The 25,357-nt window shown below is 40.7% G+C and overlaps 3 protein-coding genes and 1 long non-coding RNA gene across 5 annotated transcripts in view; 2 read left to right on the top strand and 2 right to left on the bottom strand.

Annotated features, from left to right (window-relative positions):
- Positions 1 to 1,060: 1,060 nt before the first annotated feature.
- rassf4a (Ras association domain family member 4a) lies at positions 1,061 to 19,571 on the bottom strand. Of its 2 annotated transcripts, none has more exons than XM_086121950.1 (11): positions 19,485 to 19,571; positions 13,562 to 13,630; positions 13,411 to 13,486; positions 6,026 to 6,135; positions 5,439 to 5,518; positions 4,632 to 4,804; positions 4,130 to 4,231; positions 3,396 to 3,447; positions 3,173 to 3,294; positions 1,723 to 1,820; positions 1,061 to 1,313 (listed from the first exon to the last, which is right to left on the bottom strand). In XM_086121950.1, exons 2-11 carry the CDS (start codon positions 13,612 to 13,614, stop codon positions 1,244 to 1,246), a joined length of 936 nt encoding a protein of 311 aa, XP_085978076.1. In that variant the 5' UTR covers positions 13,615 to 13,630; positions 19,485 to 19,571; the 3' UTR covers positions 1,061 to 1,243. The 2 variants fall into 2 exon arrangements, with proteins under 2 accessions (XP_085978076.1, XP_085978077.1); XM_086121951.1 differs by lacking the exon at positions 19,485 to 19,571 and adding an exon at positions 14,368 to 14,564.
- LOC147199180 (uncharacterized) lies at positions 7,505 to 9,179 on the top strand. The gene is made up of 2 exons (XR_015102033.1): positions 7,505 to 7,679; positions 8,613 to 9,179. It is a non-coding gene; the product is annotated as an uncharacterized LOC147199180 (long non-coding RNA).
- LOC147199179 (C-X-C motif chemokine 11-like) lies at positions 14,751 to 16,522 on the top strand. Its single transcript, XM_086121952.1, has 4 exons — positions 14,751 to 14,903; positions 15,035 to 15,152; positions 15,218 to 15,301; positions 16,083 to 16,522. Exons 1-4 carry the CDS (start codon positions 14,837 to 14,839, stop codon positions 16,189 to 16,191), a joined length of 378 nt encoding a protein of 125 aa, XP_085978078.1. The 5' UTR covers positions 14,751 to 14,836; the 3' UTR covers positions 16,192 to 16,522.
- A 2,689-nt stretch (positions 19,572 to 22,260) lies between the features above and the next one.
- tmem72 (transmembrane protein 72) overlaps positions 22,261 to 25,357 on the bottom strand; it is a 5,917-nt gene continuing 2,820 nt past the window's right edge. Inside the window, exons 2-5 of the mRNA XM_086122386.1 lie at positions 24,328 to 24,394; positions 23,887 to 23,958; positions 22,859 to 22,998; positions 22,261 to 22,767 (exon numbers count right to left, since the gene is read on the bottom strand). Of these exons, the coding sequence (XP_085978512.1) occupies positions 22,364 to 22,767; positions 22,859 to 22,998; positions 23,887 to 23,958; positions 24,328 to 24,394 (683 nt within the window). The 3' untranslated portion in view covers positions 22,261 to 22,363. The remainder of the gene's footprint in view (positions 22,768 to 22,858; positions 22,999 to 23,886; positions 23,959 to 24,327; positions 24,395 to 25,357) is intronic.

The raw sequence follows: 25,357 nt of genomic DNA, 5'->3' as shown, positions 1-25,357 counted from the left end.
GGACACACTGCTTTGATCAAAGGAAAAGACAACATTGTTTTGATCAGAGAAGAAGACAACAGCAGCGTCAGTCTGTCACTGAGACAGACCCAACACAGCAGACGCTATCAAGGACATGTGAATACTTTATTCTTTACACATATTATAGCACTCTCCTTAGTTTGTAAGGTGTAGGCAGGGATTACATTTAGATTTTATATGCTCGTGTAAATGGTTTAAAAATTCCTTTCTTTATAAATATCGTTTAATCTTAAAAGTGCATTACTATATTTTTCAATACCAATTACTTGTTAAGGTTTTGTGCCTTTGTACAGTCAGTGGGATCAGTTGCAATGCATTATTGTGAATGATAAAAGTCAATCGCACATTTTGTCTAAGGAAATTTTAGGTGCTTCATGAAATGTTTTGTAAAAGATATGTTCATTAAATTTCAACATTTTCCTAGTGTTATTGTGCTTCTTTAGACCAAAACAAAGACATATTATTTTGGTTATTTATCGCAGAGTATGGTATAATTTTTAATGGTCCGGCCCACTTGACATATACCGAGGCCGTATGTGGCCCACAATGTGAAATGAGTTTGACACCCCTGCCTTAGGCACTGTGATGTCATTTTCAGTCCAACTGTATCGAGCGTGTATTCTCCCACCGGGGTCGCGAGCAAAGGAAAGGGGATGTGATTAAAGACATAGAGCATAAGTACCGGAAATTGCATTATTCAACTAATTATAATAGTGGACTGACTGAAGGTCAAGGTTGGCCCTGCAAAATGACAACAGTCAACACTTCTTTCTGTTCACCAAAGTGTGGGAAACAAGAAACGGCCCTTCTCTCTCAGGAGACTCCATTGTGTAACACACACACACACACACACACACACACACACACACACACACGCGCGCGCACACACACACTCGTGCAAGCGGCACATGAGAACTAGTTGGCAGAAAGGCTCACTCCAAAGAACAATGCTAAGAATCATCAGTTTCTGCGGCAGAACAGGAAATGATTTGTCTCTTTTTTTCAAAGACATGTTTGCTTTGATGAGAACAACAACAACTTTAAGGCCACACAGTTGATTTATTACATAAAAGTCATAGAAAACATTACGATCAGATTACATGACAAAAACACATGTAAGCAGTAAGAATGTGTCATACAAATTGTGAATATATAAATAGGACTATCCACACACACACACACACACACACACACACACACACACACACGCACACACTCCCCTTTATACTGGGTCACAGGGGTGAGTTTTGCACTCCAGCTGATGGACAATCATTGACCTCAATGCGATGTACCTGCACAGGGGGAAGAAAACACATCACCTGTATTATATTTAAAAATCAATAGATATAAATAATAAATAAGTAAAAATAGTTGAATGGTACTACAACTACTACTAATAATAATAGTAAGAAGAAGACATGGGATTTAATTAATGCCTTTCAGGACACCCCGGGACACTTCACAGACACTTGGAAATAGATTTTAGATATAGCAGTGAAATGATCACATTGATTGGCTTCCGATGAAAGGAATGTCCCTCATATGACTGCAGCAGTTAAACTAACACTGGCTCCATTGATAGACAAGTTTGTTTTGATTTTATAATGTGCAGGAGATAAGGATGTTGGCTTCACATAATGCAATTGGACATATTGAATGAGGACGGCTTTGTATGATCCACAGTCGACATTGTTCACATACTTTTTTATCAGTTTGTTTATTTCCCGCTCTTCTTCCTCTTTTAGCTTCTCCACAAAGCTGTCCAAAACCGGATTCTCAAATTTGATGTACTGGGCAACCTGGCAAGGGGAGAACATGCAAGGAAGAAAAAAAATATTTCAACAATCAAGATGTGATTGAAGTGTAATCTTTCACCGTGGGAATATTCAGGTGCTCAAAAGTATTCATCCATTTTCTGTTGTGCTTATCCTCATTAAGGTTGCGGATGATCTTGAGTCTACCCCAAATTATTTATTTGTCGGATTAGTCTGTGCATACAACCCATACAACTGGTCCTCAGCTCAGCCAATCACAGGGCATATTCTGAACAAACAAACAACCACCCACACTATGAACAATTTAGAGTCAGCAAAATAAAGAGTAATTATTAAAGTTGGATGATTAAAGGAAAAGTGCATACCTACATTTAAAAAAATGCACTCAACACACAATATACTAAACCAATTACTCTTCCCTATTTTAACCATTTAAAGCGCTTATATGATTGTGACATATTGCATGTACCGAAATGTCTACATGCAAAACAAATTTTCTGCTCGCTCCTCACAAAAGGAAGCAAAAATATACATGGGTTGGATGCACATACCTCGGGTCAAAAGTTTCTGACATATGGATGAAGCATTGCTTTTGCAGCATTCAGTAGATATAAAAAGTTGACAAAGCCCTGTTCAAATGTCAGCTTCTGTGATATAACTTACTATTCTATTTAACTTACAACCTCCACAACTCAATTGGAAAAAGAAAAAGAACCTTTTTCAAATTGGCAAGTAAAAACCAACAACTAAATAATGTGGTTGTTTATGAGGGAGTCCTTGGAAAACATGTAAGGGTCCTCGTACCCCAAGAGAGAAGCTCTGGTCCAGAGCACATGGACAGCACAAAATTCGGAGTTTCCTCCCTGGATGTGCTTTGCCGGGCCTTCATTTCCTGCTTGAATCTGTGCCTTGCTGCCTTCAGTTAATGCCTTCAGTTAGTGACAAGCAAGGATTGTGCTGCATGTACTGTACACAGGACGTGACTTGGGACTTGGAGTGATGCCGATGAGAAACAAAGAGGATTTCTGGTTCGCGCAACTGAAAGCTGCTTTACTGTTGAAGAGTTTAACTACGGTAAACTCTCACATGGAACGTGACACGAGAAACACATGGCTTGAACTAATAGCAGTCCATTTGATGTAGTTATCTTTTATGTATTTCTTAACCTGACACTTTTGTTTGTTTTTATCCAACATCAACGTGTGCGTTTCTCCATGTGAGGATTTGGTTTCCTCTCGGTGAAATCACAACATGGCCGCCTATTGTCAGATGAGTCCCAAAGCCTTTCCTCTGCGTGCTAATTTGAAGCGAACATAATGAGGCCATTGTGTGTCTGTGGTCATTTTGAGAGGTCACCTGATGGAAATGAAACTCACATCGTAAGTGATTTCCTCTCCCAGGTCGGCCTCCATGATGAAGATTTTGGAGATCATCTCACAAGGTCCGTGAAGCACACGGGTCACCAGCGGGTATTCGCTGTCCCTCAATTGGGTGCGCTCTAAATCCGTGAACAAAAATGATTGGAATCATCAAGAAATAACTAATTCAATTCACTATTCAACTGACACGGAATCTTTCCTGATGAAAATGATCACCTACCGCCAGACTCGTGGACCATATAAAGAACAAATTCCTCTGATTTATTTTCCACCTTAAAAGATATGAATATTGAAAAATATAATCAGTTTTTATTTCACATACAAAGTATTAATAACAATAATTATTATTAGTATTATGTGCCAAATACAGTACTACAACAGTGCTAGAGTTGTTTTAGTCATATTTTAGTAGTTGTTGTATTTAACTCATTCACTCCCAAAGACGTTTTGTCTTTTCAGACTTGGTCTAGAATTGGCTGGTACTGAATGAGTTAATGTATTATGTTTTTGTTTTGTCATCAAACAATATAATAGTATGCATGGGACCAAAATCACTACAAATCCTAGTTTTGGACAGTGTTATGTATTATTTTGACATTACTGATTTTTAAAAGCTTAATAAATACATAAATAAATAATTTCGGTAATAATATTATAATATTTTAACATTGGAATTTTATGTATTTACTTTATATTGTAAAATTTGTATGGTACATTGTTTAAAAAAAAAAAAAGAAGAAAAAATTCATACAGTGTGCTACGTCCATGATTGGCTGCCTTCCTTTACTGTATATGGTGTGGTTTACACTATTTATTAGCGATATCAAGTAGAATCAACATTAGAATCTTATCAAATTCAGGACTGAAGAGTGTGGTGGCTATTAATATGACAAGAAAGCCCATTATAAATGAAAGCAATCAATACAGTATCATAAGCATACACATTTGCCTTACCCGAAACTTTTGTAGCAACATGTTAAGGACCTGTACTGTCGTCATGGCGCTGTTTACACGTACGTTGGTCACTGAACCAAAGGCCGGAGTGAACACAGATGTCTGTGAAGAGGGTGACACAAACACAAATCCATTACAGAACGTCTGGAAAATATAGAAGATTGTTTGAGACTTTTCATGCTGAGTTCTTGTCATTTCCCTCCCACATTGGGGCTTTGAACATTTTGTACGGGAAGTCCAAAGTGGGAGGGAAGTCAGTGGGTGAGCAGCTGCACGGTGTTGGAGGACACACACACACAGGGCAGTCAAAGAGGAAGCGATGAAGTGCTTCTAATAGGGCTCATTAGTGAAATCCGCACATGGCCAACCTATTGTGAAATATGAACAGTGCAAGTACAGGAACATCCTCCCAGGAAAGACCTTCCCTTCTGCACCTGCGCCTGTGTGCGGACATATTACCGTATGTGTGTGTGTGTGTGTGTGTGTGTGTACGTCTTTGTACCTTGTGGTTGTAGAAGTGTCCGTTGATGGAGAACCTGTGTGTGCGTAAACGCTGCAGGTCTCTGGCGGTGTTTGTCCTTGACCTCCTCTGGACGTGCATGAAGGAAGCGTCACTTCTGGTCCTCGGCAGCTGTGGAGACTCCTCTTCCTCTAGCACCCCCTCCCCATCCACCCCTAAATGAATAAAAGAAATTACGGGAACTTTTTGAATCGCCAGTTAAGACATCCATCCATCCATTGGTGATAGTAGCTTTCCTGTCACGTTCCACGTTCTTGATTTGGAGGCGTCATTTTAGGTTAGGTTTTCATCATTCAAATCTGCCAGACTTGTAAACAACACTCTTCTCTGTCGTGTTTATTTTCACCTTACAGGGTCTTTAAAGATTCTACACCGCACTGCACTGAATTCTACTGTAAATCCTGATAACTACCACACACAGTTGTTCAATCCAGGAATCTGGATTGCAATGTTTGGGAGATCCGCAGGGGATCAAATTGAATTTCAAATTGAACCGCAATACATTAAATGTTCTCATTCGAATAATCTTGTGCATGAGAGGTGAAAATTGCACACGTTGAAAGCAGGCGCAGATTAGAGCAGCTAATAATTTTCGTCTGGTTACACGTGATCTGAATTGATCAGCTTCTCATGATCAGTTTACCTCTGCACGTGAGTTGTGGCATTATGGTGAGTGAAGCAAGGCTCCAATCTGGTCCTCAGCATGTAATCTGTCATCATCAAGTGTGTGTGTGTGTGTGTGTGTATGTGTGTGTGTATATAGGATTAACGCGCACGTGCGATTCTCACCTCCAGGTCCATTTTCCCTGCTCAGTGAATTATTGTTCGACTCTGTTGATCGCGCCTTTGAAATTGCAGACATGTTATTCCTGCAGAAACAACAAACATGAAACATACACAATTTCCATGACTACACTGCAGACAAATTGATGCGCAAACAGTAGATTAGAAAATTGAGGGAAATTATTTCCATGGGTTAGACACAGTTATTTTCGCTTGATTGCAGATGATAATGAATGACCCCTGAAATCACCCATGTCTTTTAAAGTGAATGAGCAAAACGAGGTTACAAATACGTGTAGATATGTTCAAATAATTAGTATAAACCTGAGTTACCTCACAATCCGAAATTGACATACGTATATTCATTTTGCTATGATGAACTATGGTATGAAAACAATGATCACAAAAGTAGGCCAAGTGTGTGGGACATCAACATCATGTACTCCTCAATGTTTGCTGGGTGACACAATGCAGGGTGGGGATACTTGTGTCCAATGAGGTGAAGTGTCAGGTGGACTCAAGTGCTCAATGAATGCGTGCGTGTGCTTTTGTATGTCCAGCACAGTGAGGGCGAACAAACGCGCTTGTCGTACCGGCTGGGGCGCAGTCTTTCGTTGTCATCGTACATTTGTAGTCTGATTGGCCGATGTAGACCCCAGTGGATGTTCAGTAAACCTTCCAGCATGAGGCCCCACTCCTCCTCCTTTACAAGCACGTGCGCAACCACACGCACACACACACACACACACACACACACACACACACACACACACACACACACACACACACACACACACACACACACACACACACACACACACACACACACACACACACACACACACACACACACACACGCTGGTCAGAGAGGAAATCCTGCCACAAAGGCTCAATGTCAGGTGTACGTGCAAGAACAGTCGCTCCAGGGCATCTGGAGTGCCCCGCCTTTTTTTATTACAACGCAGGGGTGAAGTCATGCCTGTGGAGCACGTAGGGCCACAGTCAGGACTGCTTTGGGTCACGTACTCTTGGTGGAGGGGCAAAACATTTTACTTGACCGATTGGAGGTTAATCTCTCTTTTTTTATGTTAGCAAATAAACAGACAAATGGCTTTAAAGTAGAGGGCAAAACATGATATTTTTCCCCATTAGTAGCTATCCGTACTTTTTGAGCCAAATCTTTGAATTGTTAAAAGTTGTCAAAAATCAATTGTGTGGGGTGGGTGAGGGTGCTTGAGGGGCACTTGTAAGACTAGTCAAACGGCAAATAGAAGCTGTCTATTTTCTGGTTAATGGACAATGATGTAAGACGTTTGGAATTACAGAAGTACGGTGGCCAAGAAGCATCACACTAAAATGAGACAAACTGAAAAAAAATCTCTAAAAATAAATAGATAAATACTTTCACCGAGTCCTTATTGACACAAAGAGTCAAAAAGTCCCTTGGCGCTTTTACAGTATACCTTCTGTTACATTCACTATTTTGTTTTGGGTCAGTAAAGGTGTTTCACGTTTGTTTTTACTTTGGTGAAACGGTATTTTACGATATAAATTTTCAGAGTTGGAAAAAGTGTCTCACAATAGCAAGACTATTAGTTTGCGTCATTATTTTCAATTGCACTGCAAGATTTTGACGGGTTTTCAACAAGGCGATAAAACCTTATCACTCAATAGGAATACAATCACTGGAGAAAAAAAGGTTAATTAGTAGTAGAAAGTATCAATGTTTCCATTTATAATGACAGTTTACATATCTAGAGTTATCCAACTCTATAACTTGGTATTTACAAGCTGTGAGTGCAGAACAAATCAGGAGTGTGAGTGAGTTGGCCCACAAAGCCAACGTGCGGAGAGCTGTTTTGAAATGTCAAGAGAAGCAGCTGAGTATGTTTTATTGAATATTTTCTTTTTCTCAGTTTGTCATGGCCAGAGGGAAGGCTAAATTGCTCCCATGGATGGCTTCATTGTTCCTGCAATGTAAACATTGACTGAGCAAGCCCGCAAACACACTGCTGCAAGGTTTCCGCAACAGGCATGGACACACCTTCTACACACACAGACACACACTCACGCGCACACAGTAAGGTCAGCAGAGTTATATTTAGCCGTCACGCCTAATCAGCCTGGTGCAGGCTGCCTCTATAAAGCTGGGATCCAAACTCTACAGTCAGACGTTTGACTGAGACGACCTCACTGCATCACTCTGCTACATACATCGCAACTAGGACTACAAGTGGATCGACAAAGGTGAGCCAGCTCCCTCTTGTTACTTCATACAAGATAGTAATGCGTCTATGTCTGACAGATATACTGTAAATACCAAATTTGAAATCCAGCGCCGTCCAACACAATGCGCGACATGAAATTAACTGCCCAGACAATGTTTTTTATAAAATCTTGACAGTCTCACTGTCATACAGCAAACTACTGTCGAATAAACCTTAATACATCTAAAGCAGACTCTTCCGAAGGCATCTAAGATAACAGGATAATATTTGCTGGTCGATAATAAACATTTATTTTTGTGTTTCTGATTTTTTTTTTTTTTTTTGCCAAATTATTCACAAATGTACTTTGTGTGTACGGGGCATGACTTCAGCTGTATACTGTAATGGCAACAGGTAAATACACAGATTTATTCTACCTTTTACTATCTAATAGAAGAACGTGTCTTTTCGGACAGTCATTATATGTCATTGGCATAGATGGATGAATGAACATATACGGTACTTGTAATTTAAAAAAAACATTTTCAGCCAAATGGGGTGAAATATGTGATTCTGATGAGCTCACAAGGCGCACTTGGGTGCAACGGCATCTTGGTAAGGAATTACTTTTTAAAAATTCAGTGTTTAGGGCTATGACAAAAAAAAAAGTATTCAAAATACCGGTAATATAAAAATGAAATACGTATTAAACGATACATTGATATAAATCACGTGAAAAAAATCTGTGTGCTTTTCAATAATTATATTTGCATTAAAAAAAATAAAAGAATAAAATAACAGAGCTGATCAACTTGTGACGCTTGACCACATATTTAACATGTGATTTTATCGTAATTTATTTCTGGAGTACTTGCGTGATTTGAAATGACACAATGAAACAACAATTAATCTGATTTATGATTTTGACATCAACTCAACAGTAAACTGATGATTTTGTTTTTTGCGCTTTCAGCATGAAACACAGATGCTTGCTACAGTCCCTGCCCCTGTTGCCCACCATCATGGAGACGCTGGAGGACTCTCCTCTGAATCCCGCCGCCTGTCAGTCCACTCAGACCTCCCAGTCTTTGGACGACTACATGAGCAGCATCCAGGCACTTGCTCGTCCCGAGGGGGCCCCGAGCCCGGGCCCCTTCAGGCTCCAGAGACCCCCCAGGCTGAGGCAGTTGTCGAAGGCTCAGATGAAACACTCTGTATCAGCCACGCTTCCTCGTGGCTCCCCGCGCGCCCACAGGACTACTTGCCGACCTTCTGGCGCGGGTGCGAGCAGCACAGAGGATTGTTCTCTCAGGAGACAACAAGACAGTCGAGGGAAAGACCCCGTCGACTGGCTCTTTGCTCAGATGAGGACTTGAGGGAGCATTTTGGTTGGCACTTTCACGGAAGCAAGATCATCAGAACTTTGATATTTGGGAAGGATGGGGCACAAGGAGTGAATGATTATTTATTTGCATGCAATGCTGATGGCACTCTCTCATGTTTACACTTGTCATTTTTCTATTAAACTGTTGAAATCACATTTTGTATGGAGATGTTTTACTTTCACAACAATTGAAGCACTGGCAGGAAACTGGTCACCAGTCAATCACAATTACGGCACTTATAGACAAAACATTTCGGATCCACTTCCGACAATGGGCAACCTAGAGGCTTCATTGAACCTTACATGCATGTTCTTGAAACATGGAAGGAATTCAGATCAACAGAAGCATGAGAAAAACATAGCAAACTCCACCCAGAGACCAAATTCCAACTCAGAACCTCATGACTGCTCACCACTAACACGCATTGCTGTTTCAACCCAAACAACAATTATAATTTCTTTTAGTCAATAAGGATTGGATACACTTGTTATAAACCGCTTATACATTAAAAAAATGTCACAGTACTTAACATTTACAAGCCAATATAGTTTCCGTGTGCAGCATTATAATATGAATTGATATATTACAGAGATGAAAGTAAAATGTCAAAAATCCAAAGGTACAGTCTGGCGATTGTAAACAAGAAATATAATGATAAATTAATTTAAAAGAAAAATGTGCACATTGATAGTATGCCACCCAAAATATTGATAGTGAAAGGAAACTCAAAGCTTTCTCCCACATTTATTGTAGTGTACTTTGTATTTTCTAATCTTTGGAAGGTGGCACGATGTCCTTGTGATTCATAACTTTGCCTCACAGTTAAGAGAAGTTCAAATCTTCTTGTGCGTAGTTTGTATATTTTCCATACCGGGGTGTATGTCACTTCTCTTCCCAAATCTGCTGGGATAGGCCCTAATTCTCATGCGAACCAAAACAAAACAAAAATGTGCGCTACAACACCACCATCTAGTGGTAGAAGGTGGTGAAACAACTACGGCGTCGTAAATGAAAATAACATAATAGAGCCAGTAGAGGGTGCTATGCTTCCATCAATTGATTGAAGTGCAGCGCATTGCCTGACATTATATTTTAATTTTACTTGACTTCATTCCCATCCTACACATTTTATTTGGAACTAAAACAGGAAACGTATGCCTACATACAGAATAGTGGCCCCTTCTGTTTCATTTCAAAATCTAATCGATGACACAATGCAACTTTAATACCTAAAATATAAACCGTATTGACTGATTTTCTGATTTTGCGTTTAATAATTAATGACACACCTGGGAGAGGGGAGATGATCTCCAATTCAAATACTAACCAGGCCTGACCCTGATTAGCTTCTCTTTTCAAACGACAGTGAACAAGCAATTTTAGGACATAGTTGCATTAATTATCTTTTTTTTTTCTCTTTTTCTTTTAGGCAGCATATGTTCTCCACAGTTCTGAGGTTAGGATTTGATTTTCAACTCTACATGTTCTCGTCACGCTTGTGTGTGTTTCATCCCGGTACTCCAACTTGCTCCCAAATTCCAAAAACATGTGTTAGTTCCATTAAGAAGTGTGAAGAAGAAGTTGTGATTAAAAGGTGTGAGTAGGATTGTGAATGCTTATGTCATGTGCAACCCATAATTAGGTAATTTTAACGTTATTATCCTTGCCTTCCTTCCCCGAAACATCTTTATTCAGATTACAGTTCCACACTTAGTCTGCAAACATGTCAGGACATATTGTCAACTCCAAAAAGTGTCTGCTCATGTTCCCAAATCTACAAGTCACTGCACCTGACTCGTTCTTCCACAACCTGACTCACACATCACCTGACTACACACCCAGTCAGCGTGATTATGATGTTATCATCAAAGAAGCAACAAGATGAATGGATTGTTATTCACTATATTGACCTCTTTTTGGGCTTCACCTGTTTGCCTTCATCTGCTTCAACTGCACAAAATGTTTGCTCACAGTTTAGCGTTGACCCTCTATTGAACTATACAATGATGACTAAATGTTTGCGTTCATAAGAAAGAGTTAACACGGTCTGGAAAAACTCCAAACAAACTGTGGATTTCATGATATGCACCAGCCAAAAACACCTTTAAGTCATCAACAGTTTTTTTAAATTGAGAATGTACTCAGTTTTGTCTTCCCCCCCCCCCCCCCCCCCATGTTCATGTCCTGTCTTATTCATGAGATTTTCATTTCCAACTTTTCTCGTCAGCCCAGTCACTTGTGTCGACCACTCAGCTACCTCAGCCAATCATGTCTTGTCCAGATGTTGGATTGGATTTAATTCCTTGTTTTCTGTCAGTCTGCCTTAGTTCATTGTCACGTTCCCAAGTCACGATTCTTCCGTTTTGTTACTCTGTATTTTGATTAATGGGGACTTATTTCGGCCAGTACACATGCCTACTTTGACTAAAAGAAAGAGGGTGGCACAGTGGTCGACTGGTTAGCATGTCGGTCGACTGATTAGCATGCTGCCTCAGAGTGCATAGGTCCAGGGTTCAGTTCCGGCTGTGGCCTTCCTGTGTGGAGTTTGCATGTTCTCCTCATGCCTGTGTGGGTTTTCTCCAGGTACTCCGGTTTCCTCCCACATTACAAAAACATGCATGGCAGGTCAGTGGCACACAATTGTCCCTTGTTGCGATGGTGAGCTCAAATTGTTGTTTGTCTATGTGTGCCCTGCGATTGGCTGGCAACCAGTTTAGGGTGTACCCCACCTACTACCCGAATACAGCTGGGATAGGCTGCAGTGCCCATTGTGAGGATAACCAGATCAGAAAATGGATGAATGGATGAAAAGAAAGTCTCTTCTTTTGAACATCACCTGCTCTGCCTCCCAGTTTCCCTATGCTGAGTTCCACCTTTTGCCATCATTATCAAAACCATTTAACACCATGCGAGAATGAGGAAGTCACTGCAGTCCTTTATTGATCTTTGCCTCCCTGCTCTCTCTATGCTACCATATTTAGTTACTCGAGTCTGGTCTTCAGTATCGTGCCAGCACATCCCACTATTGAATAGAAAAAATATTAGCTCAGCCAATCAGCAAAGAAGCTGCGGTTCAGTTCCCATTCGGTGATGTTGGGGACATGAGTTTGAATGTTTGTCTTTCTCATTGAAATACTTCCTCATTTATCGCAGTGGTTATGTGCAAGACCACCCTCATGATAGATGAACTCCACGAAATGGCGACCATACAGCTTAATACATTCTGTATAATATCAAAATATATGTGAGCGGGTGCACTTGGGGTTACGATCCTTATGGTCGATAGTCCTGTAGTATTAACGTAATAGTTGAGTTGTGGAGCTTTTAAGACAGTTGTACTCTGCAATAGCAGAATACAACTTTGACTTGTATCAAGTGTGCAAATTTGAAATCCAAAAAACTTCAGACATGCTGTCTTTTACACACTCTAAAATCCTAACTCACACTTATTTCTCTGCAGTAACAGTCCATGTAGAAAAATAATCGACACAAAATCCTGCAATTTAGCAAATAACCCACAAGTACGAGTCAAAGCAAATCTAATTTTGTTTTCAATTACCAAAAACAAACACAGCTAATAGGGCAAAAACGATCTAGCAAAATGTTTTAAAGTGGACTATCAATACAGTTGAGATGATTTGAGAAAATTATTTAAAAAAAAAAAAAGCTAAATAAATGCATGTTCATGGAAACTGTTTTAGGTCAACTTTTGGGGCAACAAACCTGCATAAGATACCTTAACCATTACACTCGTAAAACATAAAAAACTGTAGCATATGTACAGCATGCAGTCCATGTAATTTTACGTCGCGATTGTGTTACTTATGGAAACCATAGTGGCTATCATATGGAATGTGAGGGACTTTCCCAGAATGAGACCAAGTCCTGAGTCTGACTGGTGGGGGACAAATATGAGAGACACATCATGACCATGGTTGTCTGGCCACACACACACACACACACACTGTACCACTCAGCAACCTGCTGGTGCACACAAGGGGGAACTCCTAGCCATAAATGCCACAGAACAATTATCAAACAAATAGCCACACTCCTACAAACATTTTTCACACACAGCAGCAAAAGTTTAAATTCTCGAGTGGTTTGTACGGGTGTATGACTGCATATCTGAGAGGCCCGCTCTCTTATTCCATATTAACTGAAGGGTAATGAGAATTTTTGGTGGTTGGCGCTCAGGGGCCCATAGTGGACACTTGTACACAGCCTGTTTCAATCCCCTTTGTTTGCCTGAAAACATGGGTTGAACTGGTTTCATTGTTGGTATAAGTGCACTCCACAGATGTCTGCCTTTTCTCATGCAGCTAAGAATAAACGACCTGCATTTCTCAAACTCCACTCCCGCTTACTGCAATAGGTGATTCTTACCTCGCGAGACCTCAGCTGGAAGTTCTTGCCTTCATGGTAGCAGTTGTAAGTGCGAAGCAGCAACAGGATGTCAGACCTAACAAAAGAACAAAAGCTTGCAATGATGTTATTTTCGTGCAACCATAATTATGAGCAAGTAAAAACGACTCACTTGGGGATGAGTTTGTCTTCACTGAGCTTCACGTAAGTTTGATGCTCTCCCATTCTGACGAGAGTCCAGCTGTGGCCAAATAGAATACAGTTGCATTAGCATGTGTTTTTTTTCTGTATTTTTTAAACTATTGAATCCAAATGTATTTCGTGAAGATAATTTAAGACAACACAGTTGTCCTAACTTCTAATTTATTGAAAATATGTAGACAATAAAAGAATGTTGCATTACTGAAGAAAATGCAACAAAATAGAAAACAAATGAAATATCAAATAGCATAATAATTGAACTGTGTGAAGTTTGCATGGCTAGCTACTAGCTAGCTAGCTGGCAACTTAGCAAGATAGGTTCTCTTAGCTTTGACTCGAGTGAAAACAAGAGAAGTGCATTTAGGAAAAGTCACGTTGTTTTTGGCACAGAGCCAACGGACTAACAGTGAGGCAACAGACTGTAACCACCAATGGCAAAGCCTAAAACATGACCTGTGCAGCCTTTTCTGGTATTTTCTCTTAAAGATAAGACATTTAAAATCGGTTACGTTTCATCACAGTTACTGGAAATGGAAAGTGATTCGACTTCTGATGATGGATTACAAGCCTATTGAAAGTTATAACCTGTGCAAATCAATTACAGAGGTTCACAATAGGCTCCATATGTGTCAGATTTTGACAGCAGCTCTTGTGTATAGCCCTCATCAGATCCCAACAGCGATTTTCAATTGGGTTTAAATTTGGTCTATGGACGGGCCATTAAAGAAAAAAAAAACATCCATTCTATCCTTGATTTCATTTCATGCTTAACGTCACCGTCATGCTGAACGGTGGAATTCCTCTTCAGTGTCATCTTTCTGGCTGACGTGGAAACCAAAAAGGGGCTCCACTTCCAGCTGGAGAAAAACAACCACAAAGCATGACTCTTCACTGTGGGGATAGTGTTCTTCTGGTGATGCACAGTGCGGTATTTGCAGTGAAACATGCTTCCAGAAGACTCACCCCCCCCCCCCCACCTCATATTTTTCCCCTAAAAACACCAAAATATGTGCTGTAGTACCATCCTGCGTTAAAATAGAAAAACTGTTAAGTGTCCTTGAGTGTCAGGGCTAAAGCAGTGTCGGGGTGTCCAGATTCTCTGCAGCATCCAAAGAAGGAAAGTGCTTTAGGGAATTTCCGGGTGTGGAAAGCCCAGCTCTCAAGTGTGCGGGGGAGGAGCGCAAAGGGTATAAAAGAGCGACGTGCGGTTCAGGAGATCATTGTGGGGGCTCAGTCATCGTCAAACATGAGACTCAACCCTCAATCAGTGTGCAGGATCATCTTGCTGGCTGCTTGCTGTGTGCTGAACACAGGTGAGGACATCACTTGCTCATGTTGTTTGTTTACCGTCTCCACTGTTGCCGAGTAGTGTGCGCCTACATAACCTAATCTCACGACACCGAGTGACCCCCACCGCTTAATCTCGTTACTTGTGTTTGTTCAGACAGCACGTTTGTTCCGGGAAGATGTTTGTGTCCTGAGACACAAACCGGCGTGAGAGGCAAACTTCAGGAACTCAGCGTGTACCCCAAGAACCCAAACTGCGACAAAGTCACCGTGATGTGAGTTGCACATGCTGCGCACGCACCCATTCAAGTGACCTAACATGCACTTGGACGTTTTACAGAGTGACACTGAAGAGCACCAATGAGCCTGTGTGTCTGAGTCCAGCTGCTCCGATGGGAAAACAACTTATTCGATGCTGGAATAGGTAAGAAGGAGTCAACAAATATAATAATGTGCATTTGTATTTGCTGAGTTGCTGGAAGCGACACGAGAAAGAAGTTATACATTTTCCCGGTCATGCGAAGACATTTTTTTTCCTTCTGAATTTATTCCTCGGCTGCAAAATTGTCCACCAGATGCAGTTGGCATCATAGGCAGGTCTATTGTTCTTGGATATTTGGAGATATGTTGGCTTGATCCCTGGATCTTTTGGAGTGATGCAAATTTCCATTTCCTCAAAATTGTTCAATAAGATCATAAATCTAAATACATTTTTAAAGTATTTTTGTTTTTAATTACTGTACTAATTATTCAAAACGTTTTTGTTTTTTTACACTTGTGTCACTTCCAGCTGAAATCAGGGATTCCCAAACTGTGGGAGTGCACAAGAGTGAAGTGTCGCTGCGCTAAAAGTCATTCAACCATGATAAAGATTCAGTTTCACTCCAAATTTGTGAAACATATGAATCGTTTTTGACTTCCTAAAAACAAACCGCACATACAATACTTGCGATGCATATGCACATGTAGTATATTTCACGTCAGAAAAACCACCTTTGTGATGATTTTGTGCAATTATGCTCCCACTACCCCCATGTAATCCTTCAATTTAGGTTAAAAACTGACGTTGACCTCTATACATAATCACGTATGCATTACATAGTTTTGTTTTTGGTTTCGATTTGCCTCATGTGCCAATGCACCAGACGTGACCTTTTGAGACACAAACAAAAAGCTACATCAAAATATTTTCTTTTCTTTCCTAGAGCGAAGTCTCTGGGCCGCAACGTTAAGTTGTGTCTGAGGAGAAGGAAGAGGAGAGGTCAACGGCAGCGTTCCCGACACCTTGTGAGAGCCGGAGATAAACGCCAGTAGTGGAAACAGCATGCAGCTACCATACAAGAAGGGAGTGTGTGTACATTGGACTTTGTTATATAAACTGATATCGGGGCCCTTCAAAAAAAGCAGAACTCTATGTCATTTTCCATTTAGTGTCAGAACAGCTCAGGTTCGGTTGTCTGCTTGACATGAGATTGTCTTTTATACATACTAGCAGTAAGAGACTATTTATGTTCACTAAAAAGCCCTGGAGGCTAAATGTTAATTAACGTCCATAGCTTGCAGTCAATATTGTTTACGTGTGTGTGTTATTTATTTTTTTTAATATCAACATGTTCAATGTTTTGTAAATAAACCTTAAAAAGTGTGCAAGTGTGTCATTTATGATCACAGAGAAGATGGCATGGGAGCATTTCTTCCACAGCAGGAAGTGAGAGGTCTCATGAACCTGTTTGGTTATTAACCACAGGATGTGAGTCAGTCAGGGGAACACATCTTCAGCCAAACATCAAAAAGTGGCACAGATTCCATTGACAGAAAGTACTCTGTGACATGACACGTTATTATATGACATTACATTACGTTATGTTATGTTATATGTTTTTTTAAAACTTTTATCAAATAAATTGCAAAACATTCATGTGACAAGACGTGGAACAATGAAAGCGAGCCGTTTATGGTGTCTATTAAACCTCCCACTCACATTCTTGTTTGCACTCTCGCTTAAGCACTTTCCACTGCCATTGAAGAATCAATGCTCGTGTCATAACCTGCCTAGTTTTCCATCAAACTGATCTCTGTGATATGCGGATGGTTGCGAAATGACTGCAGTCAGTGTTTGGTGGTACAGTAAATGAAAAGCGAAAGTAAGCTAATTAACAAGGGCCTTTTGTCATAAACAGGGTCGGCATTTTAGGGGACTTTTCCATTCAAAATGAATTCAATTCATTCTGTGAGATTTGGCCAAATTGTGCAAAAGGGAATTTTGGGATCAGTCGTCTTCCCTATGTGTAAAAAATAAGCTTTGCATCCAGAAAATAACATTGAATGGAAATTGACAAAATAATGGCAAAATAAAAAGCTAAAAAAATTAATAAAAATCTGATACTACATTGAACTGCAGAATATTTTGGTTCAGCATTCCTGAATATTTGCGTGATTTTTTTTCTTTATCAACAAATCCCTCGTCGTTAGCTGATTTTCTCAGTTATTCACTGTTTTTGTGCTCAAACCAAAGCGGTGAAAATATTACCCAATCTACAGTATCAGTTCACTGGTGCAATCTGTTGGAATCTTTGTGTTTTTGTTAGGTTTAATTCCTTGGTTGTACTTTTTCTTCTCCTTTTGACTTGTCTCATTTTGCTGACGGTTCTTGTTTGTTTGTACTTCTCACCTGAACCATTGCAAAAGATGAAATACTGTTTATGTAAAGAGCACGCACGCTTGTTCGCCCATAGGTGACATGTTATTTGCACTACTATGCTAGCTAATGGGTGGTCCATTGGTTAGCGCATCAACCTCACAGTGCAGAGGTACCAGGTTCAATTCCAGCTCCGGCCTCCCTGTGGAGAGTTTGCATGTTCTCCCTGTGCCTGCGTGGGTTTTCTCCGGGTACTCCGGTTTCCGCCCGCATTCCAAAAAACATGCATGGCAGGCTGATTGAACACTCCAAATAAAATTGTCCCTAGGTGTGGGTGTGAGCATGGATGGTTGTTCGTCTCTGTGTGCCCTGCAGTTGGCTGGCAACCGGTTCAGAGTGTACACCGCCTACTGCCCAAAGACGGCTGGGATAGGCTCCAGCACCCCCCGCGACACTTGTGAGGATTAAGCGGGTCAGAAAATGGATGGATGAATGCTAGCTAATACTAATGATGGGCCTCATGAGAAGGTGGTTTGTGAGGAATAATTTGAAAACTGAACACAGTCTATGTAACAAGATTACATGACTGTGAACATGCTAGAAGCGTGGCAATGATGCTTTACAATCCTCTTTGTTTTAAGTGCTTTGCCGCCAGTTTATGGCATCCATATGCAATTAAAAGCCCCGTTTGTTGCGGGCATCAATTCTCTGATTTTCGCAATTAGAGGCACAGCTCAGTCTCTAACCACCGCAAATAAGAGAGGTTAACTGAACTTTTAAAGTCACTCAAAAATCAATAATCGAAGTGAATAAATGTACAACATCCATAGATATTTTAAAATGTATGTTACAATACTCATGGGTACATGGTTGTAGTAGCCTGTAAGGAAACAACAATATCTTCACTGTGAAGCAGACGAGCCAATAACTAGATCACTATGTTGCCGCTTATACTTTACCATACCAAGGTGAGTCATTATTAAATAATATCTGCCATGCTTGATACCTGCAACTCATTCAAGTCCAACTTCAGAAAGTTCATACCGGTTGATTGTGAAATGCCGCCACCCAGTGTTTAATGACAGGAGTATGATAAGTCCCTCCAACGAGCACTTCATCTCCGAGCCACTTGAATCACGTGGATCATCGTTTCACTTGTAATGACCATTGTGACACCAGAAAACTGGGTCAGTGGTTTACACTGCATTACTGCTTCCTGATAAGGCGTTTGAAAAGTAATGTTGTTGTTGTTTTTTTCCCCCTCTCCCGAATATACATTTTTGTATCTTCAGCTTCACGTCTGAATTTCATAAAGTGACACAAAGGACAATCAACAGATTACTGGCGTGTTAGCAATAAAAATGTCAATGCAACTATTAGGATTTGGTGCAAATTTAGTCAAAGAAAGAATGAAAAAATTTGACGGCTTTCAGTGTTGAATTCTTGTCCAAAAATATCAATCTTGCACAAGCTGAATATTTTATGCAAACTGTTGGAATAATAGCATTGCTTCCAAATCTGTCCATAATTGGTTAGTCAGTCTGCCCCTCGTGCATATTTACACTTTTGAATGCATTCACAGTCTGTCACCATTACAATGAATAATTTAGGTGACATTGGCAATGGTAGAGAAAAGCTTGAATTGGGGGGAAAAAGGTGCATGATTGTCTGTGCTTCCCTTTCTTTATGATCCATGTGGACAAAGAAGCATCGCGAGAGCTGCATGCAATTTTCACACCTGCACCGGCAAACGAGCCCAAACATCAACGTCTATCCACTTATTCATTACCATGTGTAAAAAATACGCACAACATTGCAATGTTGACGCACTTTAAGAATGGTGAGGAAAAAAATCAACAAACTCACAATGTCACCAAGTTGAGGTCATCTCTTGTTAAGTTAAATTCGCAGTTTAATTTAAGGCGACAGGCTATAGATTAATTTGCTGTAAACTCGGAAAGCTTCTTACCATAGCACTTGAGTTCTCCGTGTTCCTTCGAGTGGACTACGCCGCTTATCTTTGAGCAGTCTTCTTGCCCTCCCTCTGGGCGCTGTGCTATCTGAAAGCCGCACAGACAACTGACACCGAAATAGACCAATAGTGGACCGCGATGGTTAAATATAACCAATCGGCGTTGATCATAGGCGGGCCTTATTGTATTAGCGTTGCATTCCGCTCCAATGTATCAAGGCCCTGCAGCTTATTCAATCAGATTTGTGTTTTATTAGGGAAAGAATTTGATTTCATACATCAATGTTCACTGGTTGACGTGTTATGTGCCTAAAAAAAAATGTCGGATTGTATTTGCTTCGTGATTTTCTCTATATAATAATGCCTGACAATATATGTACAATTTTTATAGCTTTTATTTTCATGCTTTTTTTTTTTTTTTTTTTTTTTTGGAGGGGGGAGTGAAAATTCACTCGAGACAACACACTGGTGGACCGCCTATCCTGTTTTGCTCCCATTCTCTGAATAAAGGAAAGAAGCCACCATTGGCCGTGTCTGAGATTTATTCCTCCCATCCTGTTTTTGATTCTTCCAGCTGAGCCATTGTAGCAGGAAAACAAAAACTAGGCCTATAGGAAGTCTCTCCCGCACAAAGGAAGTGACATGTTCCTTGTTGAATCAATTCCCTCAGAAAAGAACACATGTGGAAATGGAAAGACATTTAATTTGGCACCAGTCAACGGCTAATTGAGATCATTCATTAGGAGAGGCTGAGCATGGGCCATTGTGTGATCTTCAATGAACTGCACACCAAGCCCACTGTTTTCTCCATCAGAACATCTCCAATCACATGCCATGAGCCTAACAGACACACACACACACGCACACACGCACACACACCCACCCACACACACACACACACACACACACGAATGCATTAAACGTTAAAACAAATGTGTTCAGGTGTTTAACCTACAGGCTATTTATTTTGTTTTTTTTATTTGCGAGCAATGTGTCATTGCTGTTCTTATTGATTCTCCTTATGGCTTTCATTCATCCAATTAAGGCTCCAGATAGACAACAAAAGAGTGTACACATGCTGAAGTGAGTGTTTGAGCAGACAGTATTGATTTACGACCTGAACAAAGGAATAACCTCAGCATGGAGACAAATGAAAAGTAGGCTTTTGATTATTGCCCATGCATGGCATTAAAAATGTTTAACATATCACAGTCAACAATGCATAACCATGCTGGACACATAAACTCCATTTTCTCTTTGGTCTGGAGTGTCTGGTCTCACCTCCCAGAGACTGGTTGCCATGGTGACCACTCACACTTGATAAACACACACAATGAGGCATGTTGAATGTGACTGTGACACCTGCGCACGCTTTTTTCCCAGCTTTTCCCTGTCACATTTGCACAGACTTCCACGAGTGCCACTGAATGAGTGAAACACTTAATCCAGTTATTGCCAAATGAATAATGGATGAAACATTAACTGGATTGGATTGCCTCGCATTAATGTCACTGCCCCGGTTCTATTCAGGCTTTCCGAATATGGACTAAATTAGACTAAAAGGCACCGTGTGGGCCATAAATTGGTCCAAATGGCTAATCATTAAAAAAGAAAAAAGAAAACCATCTTGTAAAAGCATGCACAAGAATGGAAAAAAGGACACAATCGAACCTCTAAAATTGAATCATTTGAAATTTGACCAGAAATTTTCGGAATTTTTACGCCTCCAAAGCCAGACAAAAATTCTAACTGCATGTTCGCTTGTGTCAGCAAATCTCATGAGACCTGATTTAAGAGCTCAAAGGATTAACTCTTTGCATGGTTGCTCTCTTTCTACGGCTTTTTGCTACGTATTGCATGACACATAAAGAAGGACCATTCCCAAAAAGGCTTATGAAAGGATTTGCAGTGTGAAAACTGCAAGCAAGATTTGAATGCAGCCTGACTTCATTAATGCCCCCTGCGGTCTCTGACCAAATCGAGGGCTCCCAATAATGTTTATGAACATGATTCTCAAATTCAGAGAAAACAGCTTCCACAAAATAATGTGGGCAGTATTATGCTAACTTTAGGATTGTAAACAAGTCAACGTCAGCCTTGGCTGCTACGTTGATAGCATGAATTAATTGTAGTGGAGTCCTGCTATAAAACTGGATGTTTTGAAAATGTTAATTTTTTTTAGAATGTACAATAAATTAAAAACATTTAAATAATGGATAAACTTGAACAGAAATGTAATGCATCACATTTGAATCCTCTCAGCTGCCTGAGGGCCCTTTGCTCTTCTGTTTGCTGGTCTTATGACCATCTGTTGACGAAAAAAAAAAGGAATCTGCATTTTTTTTAAAATTCAGAGATGGCTTTTCTACTATAGTTTGAGCAAAGCTCCTGCAACCCAAAGGACAAAGTAAAAGTCTTTGTTGTGCACAACCACTATGAGTGAATCTGTCACTGCTTCTCTTATTAGTTGTTGTGACAGATTACAGTGACACAGACAAGTAAACAAAGGAATAAAAAATGACCATTCAAAATGTCAAATAGTTACAAGTTTAAAAAAAAGCCTGTCCTGTGAATGTCAAGCTTTTACACTGTTGGTTATATTAAGAATGCAGTTACTCTTCTTTATATTGATCCTACGGCAACAATCGCTTGTAACAAATCTTAAATGACATCAGCAAGCATCCTACCTGGACCCAATTATATTCAATTTAAGAGATTGCACTACTCTTGGCTTTGTAATCATCCTGTATAAATACTTCACATGTATTCCTAGTCATTGTTTAAAAACGTAATTTCGGTCATCTGTAGTTTATTTCAAATACTGTACATTTTTAGCACCAACTCAACATTTGCTATTACAAGGAATGCAGAGAGCATCAGTCAGTGATCATCGGTGCAGTATCCGAGGTGGTTTCTGGCTCTGAATGCCCAAACTCTCTCATCTCCTCCATCTCTCTCTCCAGAAGCTCCTTCCGTCCTCTCATCCACGTCGGTCTCATCTTCCTCTCTTTTATTGTGTGATGCAGCTCCAGCAGGCCTTGGAAACTCTCTCCTCCACACTCGGCCAGGCTGTGGCACTCATCCCCGGTTGCCAGAGCAACTCTTTTTCCCGTCACCATGTGAAGGAGGGAGGGCGTCCCATCCGAGGCGACCCCTTCTGTTACACACACCGTGCTGGGGCCTGGGCTTCTGTAACACTCCTGGGGCCTTTGCAGGGATTTGGTCTTTGTTTTCTTGCGGAGTATGAAGTTGAACAAGGCAGTCACTAGAAGCATTGCCCCTGTAAGGGTAGAAATGTATCTGAATGTACTAAATGGAATTTAGGTATATTCAAGGTTTGAGGCTATACTTTACGGACATCTTAATTTTACCTGGAATAATTGCATGCCACACCAACACAGGATGCAGGAAACAGACTACAGACATTATGGAATAATAGAGGAACTTCTGAAAGCCTCCAACTTGAGCCATCTTCCCCCATAATGTAAAGAGCTGCCACTCAGGAGGACACCTGCAGAGATGGCGGAGAACTCGTCATCGGCATCTGGGTAAATAAGGCCTAGTCATATCAGAATTTAGTCTGAATTTGTACAAAATGTCATGTAATGCAATTAGCAAAACACATTTAAAAGATACGTATTTTGTATTAAGTATCACTATGACAATAATATCATAAAAACCATAACTCTCAAAGCATGTGGAATGTGTTGTTGTTGTGTGCTTGCACATGCGCTTTGTCCTATGCTAAGTATTTCGTCAATTTGAATGATTGACATCAAATTAGACCAATCAGGGAAGATGATATATTTCCTCAGTTAGCTTGGACAAAATCCTGACATACTTGCAGATTCCAATTTGGGAATAACATAGGTCACTATTGAAAGGTCCCAGAAGTTGCTGGACATGCCAGGTTGAGTGATAGGTCGGTGGGAAAATGTGTGTTTCCAAAGGTGCAGAGTCGATGACAAAACAATGTTCATGAATAAGGACAGTTTTGTGCAGTTCATATGCCATACAGTCAGTATGGCGGTGAATATGAAGAAGCTTGGAGTGACAAGATAAAGACAATAATGGCGGCAGCAGCACAATTTCTGGGCATGACGGATGTGAAAGCAGAACAGTTGACCGCAGTGGCAACGCCAAATGTTAATTAGAGCAATCGAATGAACAGTTTTGTTTGTGTTTTGTTTGATGTTGAAAGGGTTTTAGTTGTTTTAGTTTGATTGTGAGCTCTACTTTGCACTGGGCCACAATAAAACCAAATCGATGGTGTTTTTTTTTTTTTAATTACCGGTAAAAGTGAAACAGCTTGAACAAACAAGAGCCCACTTGCCTCAGTTCAACCTTTGTGGATTGTCAAGTTATGGTGTTAATGCGGATAATCAGGCTGCGTACTCACGGCAGGCACATGAGCAGAAGTGCATCCAGGAAATAGGCCAACTCAAATATCATCATGCCAACAGACGACACTCTGGTGAGGAACATATAATCATTTTGGACCACGTGCATTCAGAATTTCGAACAGACTCAAATATGTCAGCTTGTGTGTGATTTTAGATTTTTCTCTGAATAAAGGATTCGTAATTACTTCCCACAGATTACCATCTTGTGAACCATAAAAATGCCCCGGGATCAAACTCATCACGTGTAACGTCTCTTCTTGGAAAACACATTATAAACAATTATGAGCTCTCCTGGAGGAGAACAGAAATTGCAGATCTACCTCCTCTGGGAGAAACTCTCCCATGGCTCTGCATTAGTTTGACTATGAACAACACAAACAGCAAATGATACAAGTCCTTTGGAAGGACCCCACTTGAAACAACAATTTTGTTCTTACAGCAGGTAGATGCCAAGGCTGTTGAAGTCTCCCTGTTGAAGGGTCTCCACTCCGACAGCACACAACACTGAGAAGAGAATGCACCCGATTTCATTTTGGAAAATGAGCAAGTTGTGTCCACCAGGTGTCAGACTTGGTTCATTGTTTCTCAAGCAACACGTTTGTCTGCAAGGGTGGGTGGTCTTTGCAACGACTGTTTTCCTACATTCCCTGTGACTAAAACAAACAAGGTTCATGTAGATTTGAGCCAGCGCATTGTCACACTGTCTCAATCCCAAATATAACTGCAAATCTGATTTGTATTTTTTTCCTGATCTTTTATTCGCATTTAAGGAGGTTTTACCTTTTCGCTTTGCACATTCACAATTCCATTAATCCATCCATCCATTCATCCATTTTCTGAATCTCCTCATTCTCACAAGGGTCGCGGGGCGTGCTGGAGCCTATCCCGGCTGTCTTCGGGCAGTAGGCGGGGGACACCCTGAATCGGTTGCCAGCCAATTGCAGGGCACACAGAGACGAACAACCATCAGCGCTCACACTCACACCTAGGGACAATTTGGAGTGTTCAATAAGCCTGTCATGCATGTTTTTGGAACGTGGGAGGAAACTGGAGTACCCGGAGAAAACCCACACAGGCCCGGGGAGAACATGCAAACTCCACACAGAAAGGCTGGAGCAGGCATTGAACCCGGTACCTCTGCACTGTGAGGTCAACCCGCTAATCACTGGACCATCAGGCCACCTCAAATTCGCAATTGGTGAACCATTTTGGGTCCTGGGCCTAGTTTGGTGAACTGGGATAGTGGGTTCACATCTGAGGCCTAGTGGGGAACTCTGACTTCAATTAATTTATTTTGAAAAAACAAATGTGAGTTTGTAGGCTGAGTAATATGTTTATAGTTGACTGCTGGCTGAGCTCCTCTGAAGATGGTACATCGAGGCCATAAACGTCATGGCCTGGAAGCTTTTTTCCCCTCATAGTGTGAAAACATGAGACACTTGCACGTAATTGTCGAATTGCTGGATT

This window comes from Hippocampus guttulatus, chromosome 10, assembly GCF_054856545.1.
Source record: "Hippocampus guttulatus isolate MCC_2025c chromosome 10, RoL_Hgut_1.0, whole genome shotgun sequence".
NCBI classification, from domain to species: Eukaryota; Metazoa; Chordata; class Actinopteri; order Syngnathiformes; family Syngnathidae; genus Hippocampus; species Hippocampus guttulatus.
Note: the sequence above shows the minus strand (reverse complement) of the source record. Positions and strands in the feature narration are given on the sequence as shown.

What these genes read in the sequence shown, in the direction of transcription:
- LOC147199179 (XM_086121952.1), top strand. Translation starts at nt 14,837, where the DNA reads ATGAGACTCAACCCTCAATCAGTGTGCAGGATCATCTTGCTGGCTGCT. An exon ending in TTGCTGTGTGCTGAACACAG is followed by an intron (nt 14,904 to 15,034) that starts GTGAGGACATCA and finishes GTGTTTGTTCAG; the next exon opens with ACAGCACGTTTGTTCCGGGA. An exon ending in TGCGACAAAGTCACCGTGAT is followed by an intron (nt 15,153 to 15,217) that starts GTGAGTTGCACA and finishes GACGTTTTACAG; the next exon opens with AGTGACACTGAAGAGCACCA.
- rassf4a (XM_086121950.1), bottom strand. Translation starts at nt 13,614, where the DNA reads ATGGGAGAGCATCAAACTTACGTGAAGCTCAGTGAAGACAAACTCATC. An exon ending in TCCAGCTGAGGTCTCGCGAG is followed by an intron (nt 6,136 to 13,410) that starts GTAAGAATCACC and finishes GTGCTTGTAAAG; the next exon opens with GAGGAGGAGTGGGGCCTCAT. An exon ending in ATAAACAAACTGATAAAAAA is followed by an intron (nt 1,314 to 1,722) that starts GTATGTGAACAA and finishes CCCCCTGTGCAG; the next exon opens with GTACATCGCATTGAGGTCAA.